This window comes from Chlamydotis macqueenii, chromosome 1, assembly GCF_036417535.1.
Source record: "Chlamydotis macqueenii isolate bChlMac1 chromosome 1, bChlMac1.mat, whole genome shotgun sequence".
NCBI lineage: Eukaryota > Metazoa > Chordata > Aves > Otidiformes > Otididae > Chlamydotis > Chlamydotis macqueenii.
Genome location: NC_141556.1, coordinates 201,272,090 through 201,288,979, shown reverse-complemented (window position 1 = coordinate 201,288,979; position 16,890 = coordinate 201,272,090). Strand labels below are relative to the sequence as shown.

At 41.8% G+C, this 16,890-nt stretch overlaps 1 protein-coding gene across 1 annotated transcript in view; it reads right to left on the bottom strand.

Moving 5' to 3' along the window:
• Nucleotides 1-16,197, bottom strand: part of TRPC6 (transient receptor potential cation channel subfamily C member 6) — a 98,249-nt gene extending 82,052 nt beyond the window's left edge. The window contains exon 1 of the mRNA XM_086739600.1: nucleotides 15,743-16,197. Coding sequence (XP_086595726.1) covers nucleotides 15,743-15,885 — 143 coding nt within the window. The 5' untranslated portion in view covers nucleotides 15,886-16,197. The remainder of the gene's footprint in view (nucleotides 1-15,742) is intronic.
• Nucleotides 16,198-16,890: the final 693 nt, after the last annotated feature.

The following is a 16,890-nucleotide window of genomic DNA, read 5'->3' as shown; positions in this document are numbered from 1 at the left end:
TACTAAATAACTCACTATGGTGAAAGAAATAAATGAGAAATCTTCCTAAGGGGTATTTATTAAAACTGACACATAAATGTAGATTTTGCAGCACTGACATTGTGGTGCAATGGTAAGCACCAACCAAAACAGTTCTTGCATAGTGCTACTTATTATCAAATTATATGGGTTTTGCAACATACTCCAGAGAAGAATTATAATTTAATTAAAACTTTTAGTTACATAGAAACATCATCCTTTATCACTTAACATTAACATCCAAAGATTTCAGTGAATCAAAGCAAAATAACAATGTAAGGAATTTTGTAGTGAAAAAGCGCGTGCACACTAGCAGAGTTAAGACCCATGCAGCATCAGCTCTTTGGGTGGAAGAAAACTCTTTTGCTGGCCAAATAGACTAAACCAGGAGAAATGAGAACCAAAGCGGCCTCTTCATTTATCCAGCGGCGAAAACAGGTTCTGAAAAGCAAAAGCTTTCAGTAGGAATTTTTCTTGCTTCTCTGTCTAACCTCACTTACCAGATTTTAACCAAACACATTAAAATCAAGGGGAGGGTATGTTACTTGAATCCAAACCTTAATATTGTGTAGGAGAAGAAAGCATTCGTGTGGCTGCTTTGTAACTCATCTGAAATATACCACTTACATCAACTTCACAGAACAATTAACTACATTTTCCTAATGAAGGGGGACAGAATTGTGGTTTTGGTCACAATTGCCTTGCCTGGGCTGATCTCCCGAGAGAACACGATCAGCCAAACACAAACACGCAGATACACTCTGAACGCTGCTGCCTGCCAGGGAGTCCCGTCACGTGTGCATTTTGGGAAAGAGAGTTCAGCAGAGAGATGCAACTGTCCTCTATACAGTCAGCTGGGGGGAGGTGGAAACAAAAGCAGTTAGTATTTAATTGATTCACGTATGATTTAGCCTGGCTTCAACAGGTCAAAGTTAAACATTCTTATTTCAGACGTATTGAAACACTTCGGATCAAATAGTGAATATTTCTGAGAACAGTGTTGTCAAGACTTAGTTGGAAAAAAAAATTAAATTGTGACTTTTTAAACCGTGAAAACAGATATGAAAACAGTAACATTTCATGTGAACTGAAAATTCCAAACTTAGCTTTCACATAGGACTTAGGAAAATGGGAACACAGTGTCCCTATATATTCTCTATCGGAAAAATGATTTTTTTCTGTTTTGCCAAGTCTACTAAGTGGCATCTCAGAACAAGGCGGGGTGGGGGGGAGAGAGTAAAAACACACACTTGAAAAGATTTACTTACAATTTTTATTTACGTAGTAGGTTTTTTTTTTCCCATGATCCTCTTGTAAGTGTTATACTGTGCACTCTCTGGAGCAACAGCAAGGAACTCAAGCTCTCAAGCAGAAATAATCTCTGAGATAGAAAGCTAGTGTAGGCAACATATTGTTGCATCTGAAAAGTGTCATGAAAATACTTTCACGGTCCCTGTTCCCCAGTATGTGATGTCCAGTTCAAGGACATGAGAACATAGAGCAGCTTCAGCTGGCTTTGCTGTTTTCTGGAATTGACCTTGACTTTTTAGGAAGATGTTGATTGACGATTGGAGACAGGTGGCAAAAAAAAGGTATTATTTTGTACATCCTTAACTTTCTGCATTTTTTTGAAACATTCCTTTCAGTTACATCATTTTTATCACCTTGCCTTCTTTTTTTTTTGTAAGGTATTTAGTAGTTGTAAGTTGTTTTTATTGCCTCTTATGTTCTCAGAACTGGTACTTTCAGGTATACATAGCAGCAAAAGATGCTTTCTTGTTTTCTTCCACCTTGTGTCTCAGTCTTGAGCTCCACGGTTACTAAGCAGAACAAGAGGTAAGGTGATCCTACTTTTCAGTCAAGATGACAACGAAGTTCTCAGATTGTGCCAAATGAGATGAAGCTAACTTATTCAGAACCGCAATGGGATCTCTAATTTTCAGTTTCCCATAGTGATGAAATAACAGGTTGCTACATTAACGCTAACAGTTCAGAAGTTTAAAACCCCACACCTCACACCTGAAGGTCTCAAATAACCCTTAAGGGCAAAGTCTGACCCGTTATACCGCATTCGGTATTACTGCAAACACTGCAGTGGGTATGGCTGAACATATCCTGCTAACAACCCATTGCCTATGTTCAGCATAAACACTGTAAGCACAGCAAAGTGCGACAATTCCCAAGTAGCATCACAGAAAAATACGCTTACCTACGACAAACAGGTGGGATATTACACTGATAAAGTTCCATCAACCTTGCCTGTTTGCTACCAGGTCTGAGCTTGCAAAGAAGGATTAACTTGAATTTTCAGGTGGCATTCACTGCTCCAAATCTTGTTCCATAGTTCTTAAAATAACAAGCAGTCAGCCATACTGTGCCACTGCCCAGGGGCTGTCTGGCTGGTAATTCATATTTGTGAAAACATTCCTCTTTTCCCAATATAATGTTGATACATTTACCCCTCTCCCAATATAATACTGACATATTTCAAAACCTATTCCAGATAAAGTAATAAATATTCAGAAATTACCTCTCACTCAGAAGAGACATTTTGCTGTTTCATCTCTCGTGCAATTCTGATTCTCTAAAATTGTCCTCATGTCTCTAAATGAGACTTTTCCCTTTGGTGTCCTTCAGTCTTGAGCAGAAAATGGCATGCTATCCCATGAATAGTAGTGGGCAGGATCCTCCCTTAAACTCCCAGGACAGTTGCTAGCCACTCGAAACAAAAACTTGTACACACGTAAATCATTTTTGAATGGAGGAAAATAATTTTGGATGAACATTCAGGCCACTATGATATTGAAAATGAAGACTTCAATTAATTCTTGAACAGAAAACGTTTCTGTTTTCTAGGTAAACTTTATGTAAATTTTATGCAATTAGTGTTTTACAATTTTAAATAATTGAAGAGCAAAATTTTGTTTACAACTGAGAAACATTCTCAACTTCAGTCTGTACTAGGCTGCATGCAGACTGCAGAAGCATCAACTTAATTAAAGGTTATGTTGGTGAGTATGTACGTAACTGAAGAGTGGAGAACGTGATCTGACATCACAGAATGTTAGTAAACACCCTTAATTGTAAGAAATTCTATTTTGAGACAAAGTTACATCAGTACTACCAATACTACTATATTACTACTACGCATCAACTGGAAAATCAAGAAAGATTAAATGAAATTTTGCAAAATCTTCTGCAGTGCTTATGAAATCTGTCATGATTTATTTTAAAAATAACTAGATTTAATACTTTTGCAAATTGTAAGTGAAGCTTTCAATGAAAATGAAGAATTGTGTTCTAATTCTTGACTCAAATTTTAATTTAAGATTTGAAACAAAATTCCTTTTGTTAAAAGATAAAGCTGCTGGGGCCTATATATCTTGTTCTTATTCCTGCCTCTGTTTGCTAATGCAGTGCAGATGACTCGTGCAAAATATCCCTTCTTAATTCTTTGAAATTTTCTCTCAAAAATATTAAGTCGATCTAGATTTTGTATAGTTCAGTAGCCAAAGGTCAGAAAATCTATCCATGTATATATGTCAGAATTTAGCCTCAAAGAATTACATGCTGTTTTTCACTGAATATCACATCTTTCTCATTTCCATAGTCTGTTCCTGAAACATATCATCTTTTCTTCTGTATTTAAATTAGCAATCATTGACATACACTACAGAAACAGTGAAACACAGGACAAAATACACATTCAGAGATATTGAAGACTGAAGATAATATTCTCCACAGCCATATGAACACAAATCCCACTGAAGTCAGTGCCAGCACATCTGCATGTTGTGAAATACAGATTTGCTATTCATCAACAACCATTCCACAATACTTTAGTCACCAGCGTGATTCACCCAGTTCTGAAACAGATCTGATGAACCAGCCCCTGAAGGGGCCTGTCTCTTCCATGCAGAGGGAGTCCAGACCATGAGGTCAGGTTGGATGCTTCATTTCAGACAAACCCCTTGGCCTCTCCTACATTTGTCACCATTTCTGTCACCCCAGCAGCAGTATTCAGCCAAGCGAAAAGCCTGAAGACCACCACAGAGATGAAAGCAGGTACCAGCAGGATTTTCACCTTCCAACCTCAAATCCCACAACTAATTCAAAAGCAAAAGAAACAGTAAAGTTCCAGAGATTTTTACTAATGGATCATAGAATCATAGAATCATAGAATCTTTAAGGTTGGAAAGGACCTCCAAGATCATCAAGTCCAACCGTCAACCTAACACCACCATGCCTACTAAACCATGAAGCGTCATGTCTACACATTCTTTGAACACTTCCAGGGATGGTGACTCCATCACTTCCTTGGGCAGCCAGTTCCAGTGCCTCATCACTCTTTCAGTAAAGAAGTGTTTCCTAATATCCAACCTAAACCTCCCCTGCTGCAACTTGAGGCCATTTCCCCTCGTCCTATCATTTCCTCTCATCCTGTATCCTGTAACAGATATAGGATTTGAAAACAAACCATGGATGGATGTCAAGTTTCTGTCAATCCTGCTCTGCTTGATCCACAATATGCAATACCAGAGACCTGATCTAGGAGTTCAGGACTCATGAAATCTGCTTCTAAGAGACGTAAAACTCAGGAACATGAAGCAACACTAGGAGTGCTCCCAAGTTTCTGCACTTTTCTCTATGCATGCACACTGTCTTTGGGGAGATACCATGCACCATCCCCCCCATCCCCTACTCAAGTTTCAATTAAAAGGAAATCCAGATAGGAATTGCACTATATCCCTCCACCCAGTGAGTCTCCCTGTTTCCCCTCCTCCTCGCCGTGTACCTCCATGCACCTCCATGTACCTCGCCGTGTACCTCTGACCCTCTGCAGATACTAAGATTTGCATCCTGGGAGTGAGTCAGTCTTGCCACAGCCAGAGGTCAGAAAAGGCACCCAGACACCCAGCAGCACTGCTACCCCTGTACCAGCACCTTCCTCATCGATCCATGAGACACGGCATGAACCCTGTGTGAACTGAAGCTGGTTAATCCACACAGGATATTCTTTCCCTTTAAGGCATCATCAATGTTTTCACTGTTAACTAGGGAAATCTCTGCTGGTTTTCAGATTTGATGTAAAAATCAATACCATAGAAACCTCAGGTCATTAAAGATCCTCAGACAGCTTTGTAAGACTAGAGGCATTAGCCTTGCTGTCTCTGTAAATCCCTGCCTAGATCCTTTTTTAAGTTTCCCTTCCCATCATGTATTAAAGGCTGTTGCTGATTTTAGGTTGGAAGTGGCTGCGGGGTAAGAAATCCCAGTGCATATTTTATATATCAACTTGTTAGGTAACATCATTATTATTTTATCATACAAAGCAGCGCTGAAATTCCACTGTCACATCAGTTGCTGTTTACCTACCAACGTGCTCACATCAGATGTTGCTAAATGATTAAATAGCTTTCTGACTTAATCCTCTAAAATTATTTTCTGAAGAAAAGTGGAGAACATTAACTTCTACTGCTTCGTATTACAGGCAGCGCTCATTCTGCAGACCTTCTGCAGACACTGCTATTGCCGACTGTTTTGTAAGGAGTGCTCTACAAAATGTTTTAAATAATACAGACCATATCTTCAGAAACTTATGCTCCTCTCCCACTCTAATTTTTGCTTTTTGCTTAGATGTCAGTTCAAGATACTGCTGCCCTTCCTTCGCAGTGTCTGCCACATTGCTGTAACGCCTTAGCCGTTCCTGGCCAGCAAGAGGCTCTTACCGACTCTGAGCCTCACCATCCTTCATGGGACTCAAACAGTAATGTGGACTGCATCCTGAACTTTCCGGCAATTTTGTTGTTGTGTGGTTTTAACATCCTGAAGTAAGAATACTAAAGTGAGGCCATACAAAATATCCAGTATCCTTGGAAAATTCCATCGCATCCCACTACCTGCAAATGAAGTTGTACTAACTAATGTTAGCATTAGTGCACTTCGATCCAATTTTTGTTAATGGTCATCGCAATGTTTACTTCAGATTTCTACACTTAGAGAGAAAAATGAAACAGTACATTGTAAGGGAAGAAGTAAGATTCTAAGACTCACTTGAGAAAGCTACAAAAGCACCAGTCTTCAAAAACTGTCTTGAAAAAATTAAAAGAAAACTTGTTGTTAAAGAGAGAGGAAAAGAAGAGCTAAAAGACGGGAAGAGTCATTGCTGTCATCCAGCAGCCTGCTCTTGGCATCTGATTTTTCAGATAATTTAGTCAGAGCAGAACTTAAATGTCTCAGTGGAAATTTTAGAAGTTGTACTGCAAACGTCCTCAAGTATCCCACTGCACCAGAGTTAACTTAATTTCACCTCCCTGTTACAGTGGAACATGTTGATCCCATACAGAGCCTGAACCCTCTGAGCAACCGTCCCAGTCCATGTGGTCCCACCAGGACAGAGGAAAGCAAAACATAGGGAGTGGACATGGTGCAGGCACATCTGTGAGCACTTGGATTCATCCTTCAATTCAGAGCTAAGAGAAGCTCAAGAGTTCTCAGAGCATGGGATGTCCCTTCGAGTAAGCGCCACTAGTACTATATGCATTTACATTAATTTCTAAAATGACTCCTCTCACACATGTGCCTAAAATAAAACTTCCATAACTTTTAAATTTCCATCTCAAAATCATTCTCTACTTAGCATACTTGGTCATAATCAGTCTACTGGAGTTAACTATAAAATAAGAAAAAAGCAAGGGAAAAAAAAGAAATATATCTTCAACTCATGTATAATCCAACAAACTCAGCAAGTTCAGATAATAAACTAGAAATTTCTAGTACATGTGATACTACATTAACTAATTCAAAAAACACTTGAAAATGGAAAGTAATTGTAAATTAGCTTAAGGAAATAACACATAAAAACAAGGATTAGCAGAGTAGAACTAAACAACTATAGAAAATCAAGTATTGCATTGCAAAACAGAAGGGAACATTGGTTTATAGTCTTCAATCATGAAAAACAGTTGGCTGGGAACAATTCTCAAAGAGCTCACTGTGTTTTCTGAAAGGATTACCAAAAAAAAAAAAAAAAACATCAACAGAATGGTTCTGATCCCACATAAATCACTAAATATGGTTAGAAACTCACAGAATGTGGCAGTAAATGTTGGCACATACCGCAAATGCTTAGGAAAAAAAATACAATCCACCATTTTAATTCATATCTGGATCTTTCATGGTACTAAGCTCCCTGCAGTGGGCTTGTGAGTCAATGCCCATCTCTCTTGATCTCAGCTGCTCCACGTGGGCCGGATGTGGGAGCCCACTGCTAAGTCATCAGACATCTCAGACAACATCCCCATCACAAGCCCCTACTCATGAGTGTGCTTCTGCTACGCATGACTCAACATGCGTGTGGGCACGTGGGGAAGGGAGGGCACTTTCCCACACCACGATCTTCAGAGAAATGGTAATCATGACATCCGCGGCACGAGTCTCAATGGCACGGGCCTTCCGAGCTCCGCAACACCAGTTTCCAAAGCATCCTTCCACGAGCTGCACCTCCATTACAAGTATTTCCAGGGTTCACGCTGGTGATACCGCCGGGACGTTCTCCTGTGGTGTGCCAGGTGTTGCAGAGGTGTTTAAGTGACGCAACCCATGATTTAAAAGACTGCTGCTGTAAGAACCACTCTCTCCGCTGCCAGGCACCCAGCAGCTGGAAGGCTGACAGCTGGACCGCCTGCAACGCGTCTGTTTGCAATGCACTTCAAGAGCCTTACAAAAAGCACCAAGTATTGGATTATTACCACTTGGCAGGCCTGAAACACATACACAGAGCAGGACTAACAACGTTTAGCAATCTGAGCTGGCTAGCTGTTCTAAAAAAGGGGAGAAAAACCAGCTGCAACATGTACACCATAGGCAAAGATCTTAAAGAAGAGAAAGAAAACATAAATCACTCCTGAAAGACAAGGGGATCTTCCCTTTCGAAAGGCTTCTAAGCAATCGGTCGTCATTCCTAAATTCAGCCAATGTGCACAACAGGAGAAATCCAGATTGGGCCAGAAGGAAAGTCAGCATAACCACGTCTCCATGTGAACTAACTCCATAGTTGTCATTTGCCCTTACTAGCAGCAATTAACCAGCATCTGATTAGAAATATGAGGTCCCCTGCGCCGCTCAGGGATTACAACCTGCCACGTGCACAACGACCGGCGTACCACAATGGAGACAAGCGTGACAGCTACTTTTGCACGTGGTCAGGTGACGCTGCTGCTGCTGGTCATTTGCAGCCGAGGTTGATTTGTAAAATGAACCTGCTAAACACCAGCAGAATGGCCTCTACCTTCAATGGACCAGGACTGAACTCAAAAGAATAAGAGGTGCCATTTTTAAGAGATGCACTATTTCATTCAAGTTGTGGTAACAAAGCAGAATACTTTCATGGAAATTCTGAATATTCCGTAAAATTGCTAGTGCTGCATCATACACACCTTGCAATCTGCACTCTGTTTTCTGGGCCGTTTTTAAATCCAATTTGCATCAACTGTGATCTTTTGGTTCATGAGCCTTCTTTCTTTCTGCATGAGAAGGCCTCATAGATGTTAAACAATTTTTTAAAACCCTCAGTTGTTTAATCTCTTCATGAAGGTAAATACTGACATGAAAACCAGTATTTAATAATTTTCTGAGAGCAAAAAAGAACTCCAATCATGTTCTTCTGAGTTGGCAGTGGGCAAGGTTAGTTTTGTTTTTAATTAATGATGTATAAGGGAGAGCATTAACAGCAGTAGAACTAAGGGCACTACTGAATAAATGTTTGAGTGAAAAAGTGGGGTCACATCTACTTGGTGATTCACGATTACTATTATTATTATTATTACTATTTGTCATTTTGATTTCATCACTACTATTCCACATTAAAAGAAAGTGTCCCATCCACAACAAGTTTTCACCCAGCAAATCCACATCCACAACACTGCCATTTTAATCAAATTAGTTTTTTTAAACAAAAGCAAATTAGATCCAGCTTTTGCAGAAAACAAGCTATCCACACTTCCCACACAGCTCTGAGAACACACCTAAGATGACAATTCTTGAGAGGCAGGTCGTCTGCTACCCCACTTATTTGGGGATCTTGTACCAAATATCACATTTCATTCCCAGTGCCAAAGTTTGCTTTCTTAAAATATTGACAAGCATTTATTTAGATACACTAGGTTGGGGGGGACAATAGAGATGTTCTGTAATTATACTAATAGTATGCAAAAGTGTAGCTGCATAGAAATGGATACAGCAAATAAACACGGACTTTAGTTATCTTCGCATTATATTCCATAACTTCTGTTTGCTAAAAACAGTATACTTGATCACGTATTTAAGTTGTCACTGCTAAACAAATAATCATCATTCTACTGCCAGATAAAAATGTTAATCCGTTACAGAGAAAACTGCATGTAATTTAATTACCACTAAGCTTTCTGTCCACATTTAATTATCAAAACTTACATTTAAATACTGCTTATCAAAGCCAATACTTTAAGCCTCCTGTTGAGTAGATTCTGTGTGTGACTGTCTACACTCACATCTATGTGCACAAACACGTATGTAAGACTCATTTTATGCACTTTAAGATTTAAGCCCTTTGCTAAGCCATTACCTTGCACTGCAACACAGTTTGAGGTAAGAAACCAAGTTATAAATAATTTAGTTAATATAGTTTAACTGCCAAAATGTTCTTTTGTTCATGTTTGCAGAGCTGGAAAGTCTAAGCACAGCTTGATGAGGTAGACCCACCATGCCAAGTCACCTTTACTTGGAGATACTGGTAGTTGGCAGGGATTCTTCAAGGAGCTGGTTATTATAACCCTCAGCTTCGGTGGTGGCAAACGCTGCTGGGAGGGTGTTTGACAGAGAACATGCTTTTTATTAGCATTTACAGTGAAAAGTATGCCATATATATCCCACACATTTCTTAATAGCTACTCTCCTTCCTCACGCAAATTTAACAAATGTCTTAAATTTACATGGAAAGCTTCCAGTTTTACAAAATTAGGTCCCACAGGGAGGTGACTTTCATTCTTCAGTAACTACATTAAGAGAGATCTACAAATATATCCTTTTCTTAAGAACGGGTAAAAATAACCTACAGAAATACTGCAGTGGGTCAAGCAAAACAGATTATGAAGTATCAGCATAGGAAACCGTTCAGGTAATGTAGCTGACCAAAGGAAGTTCACTGTTAAATTAGTGAGCATACACAGGGAATACAAAAGGGCCTAACTAAACCCAACAAATCCCGCAAGTCTTCACCAAAACTGAACATATGTAGTTCAATTCACCTTTGGGAGGTAATTTTCAGGCTGCGTGCCAGATTCTGCATAAGCTCACTGTTTTCTCAAACAGCTTCAAAGCATAAAATGATCTGGTAGAAAACTGCATCTACAGAACACCAAGCCTGCTCCCGGAACGTGCCGGAATGGAGCATGTTGAAGACCACCAAACCAGCACCCATCCCTGGCCGGTACCGTGCACTCTACGGACTGAGCTGCACAGGTATGCTAGAGCGGTACTCACTAGCAACAGACCTCAGCTCTCCAAGGTGAAATAAATATCGTCGACCTGCCCTGCTCATCTTTTAAAATACACCTTTATTGAATGTCTTACCCCCCAAAAAAACACAGTTATGGTTTCTTTTTTCCCCATTTCTCATCAGGCAGGAAATATCAGACCATGTGATTGATTTCTTTTTTTCACTCATGTAAGCTGTGAGGTTGAAATATTAAAATAAATTTATTTCCTTTTGATTTAAAACAAAATATTTATTTTTTTATTCTTCATTCAGATTAAAAAAAATGTGTTTAGGGGAAAAAAAGCAGAACCCAACATTAAGCGTATCTTTAGTTCAAAGTGAAGCATTGTTGGAAATGCGGAGGGAACTAAAAGCTGGGTTTTCTGGGGCTTGTTAATAATGGTGATGTTCTTTTACTCAAGACTTCAGGGATTAAATTCAGTCACCCAGCATATGAGAAATCCACACATAATTTTTTTTCCTGTGCCCAGCAGGAAGTAGATCCGTTAGTCCGAATTCACAGGAAAGTGTTCCATCCACCAGGCAATAAAAGGAAATGACCGCCCTGCATACTAGCTCTTCCACCTTTTTGCTGTCAACAAAACTACTGCCACATGTTTTCAGAGGACACAGCATCTCATCAAAGAGACTAGCAATCTGAAACACAGCTGCCACATGGCACAGTACTCCCTGAAGAGATTATGTCTAATGAAGAGACTGGAAGATAATTTTACAGGTCATTTCAAGCAAGACAGTTGAGGCTGGAGATAAAAATGATGTTATGCCAATAGCAGAAACTGTTATATTGCAGGCAGGAAACAAATTATTAAAAATATCATTTAATAAATGAAGGGTTTTAAAGTATGTATTGGGTTTGATAGTGCTGAGAAATACATGATCCAAAACCCACAAAAGCTGAAAAATAATCTATGCCTCCAGGCAGTTATGCACATCAGAACCCTTTTTCCCCTGTTTTCATCTGATAATTTGTGTGCCTCATTTACTTTACAACTGACATTTTAATGCAGAATTGTCTTTCCTCACATGTATAAGAAAACATATTTATTCTTCATGATGCAAAATCTCTCAGAGTATAAACAAGCAGTATAACCAGATGTCTGACTGAATTAGTGTGTTCTCCCTAGCTTAGGACGCTGACAATCTGTTCTTCAAGAACATCTTTTCAGTAGGGAAGTTTATATACAAGTACTATCACTTTCAAATCCCACTGCATATCAGCACTTAGATTTGGGGTTAGACCTTAAAATGCACTTTCCATTCTGTTTTAAACTACAAATCGGGCTCTTTGCCAGTGAAATACTTGCATGGGAAGAAAAAAAAAAACCCATGTATCCAGATCTTTCAGGAGGCAATCTTCTGACACGTATGTGGCAATGTATTTTTTGATACATTAGGGGTCAGACTTGGTGATTAGATGGAAGAGGACTACTAGAAAGAAAGTGTTTACTAGCATATAATTTCTAATATACTATTATTAAGTTCTTAAAAAGTAGCCTCATCTTTTGGAAACCATTTAATTACAAATTCTGCAGATAGTCTGAAGTGTGTTTTTCTTACCAAAGATTTTGAATTCAAAAGAAAAGCAAGTTTCTTCAGCACAAAATCCCATCAGAATTTAATTTTGCACCATACTGCAAAAAAAAGGTATGAGTCTGCTATCCACTTACTGCCAAAAGGCTGTGTGACCCTGCCTGGCACGGCTGATGAGCCCAAGGTATCTTGCTGAAGTCTTGTCTGCCACAAAGGCAGCAGCTCCCTCAGGGACAGTAAAGCTGCTCTTCAGAGAGCGGTACGGAATTCATACTCGCTCAGCACGATGCACGCTGTTAAACACGAGTACTGAAACTGAAAGAAAGCCTCACACATATGAGTGAGTCTGTCAGGTCTCTTACTGCTCAGAGTCAGTTAGCATTGACAGGTCAGTATTTGAAATATTTTTCTAATTTACCAGTAATTTAATATTTAAGCTCACTATACTGTTTCAGCCTAAACATAACAGAATAACTCAATCAGCGCTGCTGGACTCCTTGACACAACATCAAGCCAGCTGGGTTGATCTCTGACAATTATTCTGATTTTTAATGTGACCACATTATTTTACAATTAATGAATCATCTGAAAAATCATTGGGGAAAAAAAAAAGGCAAACTCAGTGTCTTTTATTAAACAAACAGTTATTTGCCATTATAAAGGGACTATATATCAAGGCTCAGACTAACACCACTGAACTAAGGTAGTAGTTTGATGGATTAGAGCTTTAGCTACAAATACAAGAAATAGTTCTCTTAAAATGTTTTTTTTTATTATCCAGCCACTATAGCACTTAAAGGCAGCAACAAAACGATGCATGAAAAACATGTTCTACAAACAACACATGCAATAACATCAGCATTAGTACTAAACCACCACTGGAGGAAAACTATTTCTGCGTGTCAGACTACTTTTCAAGCGACAGTCACATGTCGTGTTACACCAGCAAGCGAGTTACCCTTTCAGTAATGTTTAAAGGGAGGTACACTTCAGGTTTTTTTTGGACATCAGCTGTATTCCGCATTACTGTTCTGCATTAATCACCATCACACAAGATGTTCCTGGGGCATTTCTGCACGTGACATGTATCATTTTCCAGTTAGTTTGAAAAAAAAAATCTTAGCAATTGGATACATCAAGGAGTACTCTAAGTGAAATGTAAGTAGCTTTAGTTAAAACATTTTAATACATCAACTGCTGTAATCTGGAGGGTTATTTCTTGTGTTTGCATTTAAGCACAGACACTACTCGATCTCAAGGGACACATAGCTCTGTCTCAATGGACAGACCCACAGAGCCCATGGTTTAGACTCATAATCAAGTGGTCATCACAGATTCATATAAGGACTTCAAAGAAAAACAGGGCACCTGACAGCACGAGAGGCTCCCTGAGCGGCCACATTTCTGGAGAAGTAGCTAAAGAATAAACACTGGCAAACCATGTATGGACAGACTTGATAAGGCACACACACTGAGTCCAAGTAGATTCACAGCACATTAAATATTGATTTGACATAAATTGTCTGTCACGATAATACATGCCCTTCATCAGCAGTATCCTCGGGATCTCCAGAGACCTTACGACTCTACAGATGCAAAGTAAGATTTGTATAGTACTCTCTACCAAAATAACATCAGGAAATACTGGTCATTTTAGGATTTTCAAATACAGAAAAGTATTCTTACTGCATGTAGATGACAAAGATTATAAACAGCATACCCAAAGTATGGGCCATCTGCTTATGTTCTCAGCCATATGAAGGCCACTAGCAAATAATGACTTCAGGCTGAAAAGACAGATCTGTAAAATGTACCTAAAACATGATGTAGGTGGAATCTAGGCAGGAAAACTCAAAATCTGTGCTTAGTAATCACCATACCCGGGAGGAGGCTATACTCACTGCATTCACCTCTGCCAGCCACGGAAGTCCATGCAGCGGTTGCGTGTAGGCATTGTCTATGGGCGCCTGTGAAACGGCTCCTTTCTACATCCAGAGAAGCCCCAAAGGACAGCTGTCCCATGCCTAATGCGCATGTAAAAAATGAGCACTGCCCACTAAAGCACCCTTTTAAGTAGCAATTACATAAACTTGAGAAGGGGCGCATTCCTCAAATTTATACCTGCCATGTGTATCAGGTCGCTTCTGTCTATTCTCTCAAAGACTGATGGAAACACCAGGGACTGACTCCAGGGTCTTGGACCTATCCATACCTCAGAATCAGTCATCTAAGGCCATGACATGGCATAATTGGAGATAAATTCTTGCACTCAGTGCTACCCTAGTTCTACAAAGCAACTTGATTAGGATGCAGGCTTTCCTAATAGCCACTGTGAGATGATGACAGGTGATCTCCACACTTGTGTGCCGGACCAAGAGCCGCTACCACAGGCTTATACTGCTAAAAAGAAATTATCAGCACCCCACAGACCCTCCAGATTTTAGGAGATGCTTTGGATCACCTAGTGCAAGATACATCCTCTCATAGCTGCACAACCATTCTGAATGAGTACATAGCAAAGGGACTTCAGAATTACCATATTAGTTCAAAGCTGAAGCCCACCTATCAGAACCAATCTTGGAACTAACCATCATGAGGTTTTTCTTCAGAAAGCATGAATTATGCAGATGAATTCATATATTTTGACATGGGGTTTAAGTCCAATGTGCAACAATGTATGCTCTTAGAGCTAGATGATCATACTGAATTAGATACTTCAGAACAGCAATACAGCAAAGTCTGAAAACTCTGGTTGTTCTTAGCTGAGGTTATAAGTAATCAAACACCGTGAGCGTTGCCAGCTTCATTGCTGATATTCCTTTCCTATATCCAGGTAGTTGGTAAATGGCTGGTAAATCCCTCGTAGATAAAACAGCAAAAACTAGGAGAGGCTGGTAACTGGAGTTTACCAGTTAAGCAATAAAATACAATTTGTACAAAAGAAAGTACACATCTTCTGGCAATCACCTGAGATTTCAGGACCCGTCTTGCATTGCTTAATACCCATTTTCCCCTCTGTGGGACGGCTTCTCCTCAGAGGCATTTACAAGTGGTGATGACAGAAGTCAGGCTGACAACGCGTAACCAGAGGGACAGCACTCAATGTCAGTTGGCCTGGACGTCTAAAATCGTGGTTCCTGGAACCTATATAATTTATGTTTCATTTCAGTTTTACGGCGTATTGTTCTTCCACTCTACTTTAAATGATAACTATCCGGCAAAACTTAAGAGAATGAAGTTACGCAAGGCTACACGATTTTGACAAAACGTGGTAAGGAAAGGATTACAGGTTTATGAACATGCCTGTAACGTGCACTCTCCGTGGGAGTAGCTGACCGTAGGAGTTAAAATTCCTGACACTATATCACACCCGTTAGATACCGCTACTCTTAAGTAAAACCGCCCCGCTGCCCACAGCCGGCTGAAGCGATCGCCCGCCTCCCGCCAGACCCCGCTCCTCTGCGGGGAGGAGAGGAGAGAGGCGACCAAGTCCCCCGGCGGCCGCAGCGGCACCCCCCCCTCCCCGTACCCGCCCCGGCTTCAGCACCTGTCCCGCCACCGCCTCTCTCCGTCCGGCGGGAGCGAGCGCAGAGCCCGGCGCCCCGGCCCAGGGAGGGAGAGAGGGAGGGAGCCGCGGACCCGGCCGGCGGGACTCACACGGGGTAGAAGGCGTAGGGCGGCAGGGCGCTCTCCTCGCAGGGCTCCGCGTCCAGCAGCAGGTAGTCCTGGCTGTCGTTCCGCCGGGCGCCGGCCGCCGGGGAGCCGCTCTTCCGCGGAGCGTAGGGCTGCGCCTGGCTCATGTTGTCCCGCGGCGGAGGCGGCCGGACGCGCAGCGGCTCCCTCAGGGCGCCGCGGAAACCGCGCGGAACCGGCCGAAGCGCGGCACTGCGGCTCCTTCTGCTCCTGACGGCACCGCGTCCCGCGGCGGAGGGCGGGCAGCGCGGCGTCCCGCCTGCCCCCGCGCCCCGCCGAGGGGCTGCCGCCTTGCCCGGTGCCGCCGCCCCGGGAGGCCGGGCGCAGCGCGGCACGGGGACCGGAAAGTTTGCGGCGCGTCAGGCGGCGCGGCGGTCCCCGGCCGGCGGGAAGGGGCGGGCGCTGGGAGGGCGGCGGGAGCCGCTCGCCTCCCCCGAGGGGCCGCGGTGCCCCCTCCGCGCCGCCTGCCCCGTCCCCACCGGGCCCCCGCCAGGTCCCGCCGGCTCCGAGCCGATCCCGGGCCCGGCTCCCGTCACAGCGCTTGCAGGGTGCAGGAAGAGGGGGACGTACCTGTGCTGCAGGACACCCCCAAAATGAGGAGTAATGTCCTAACGACAGCCTAGGCAGGGACGGTGCGCACCCTCAGCCCTTTTGTGTGACACGTAGCCCACGGCGGCCCGAGAATAATCACGCAAACCTCTCCCGTGGGAATCCTGCGGGAGAGCAAACGCCCGCCGTCAGGGAGCGGGAGCTGCTCGTCCCGCTTCATTTTAGCGTCTGCTGTGCTCGAGTCCTTTTACAAACCACGTTCATCTGTTTCACGGCAGAGCTGCTTTGTAGCACCTCTAATAATTTCAAATAAGAGCAGAAGCAAAATGTTACTTTTCTGAGAAAAAAAAAAAAAAAAACCAAACCAATATCTTTGCAGTAATAACACTTTAGCAAAACTTGGGCCACTTGTATTTCTCAGTTCTGCTTCACTGGTAGCACTTTGACGAATTTTTACTTACGTAGACTGTAATAGCTTAAATATAGTAATATAATTACAAGTTTTCTGGGAAAAAAAATGAAAGGCGCTGAAGAAATAACATATGACCTATAGGCATACAGGT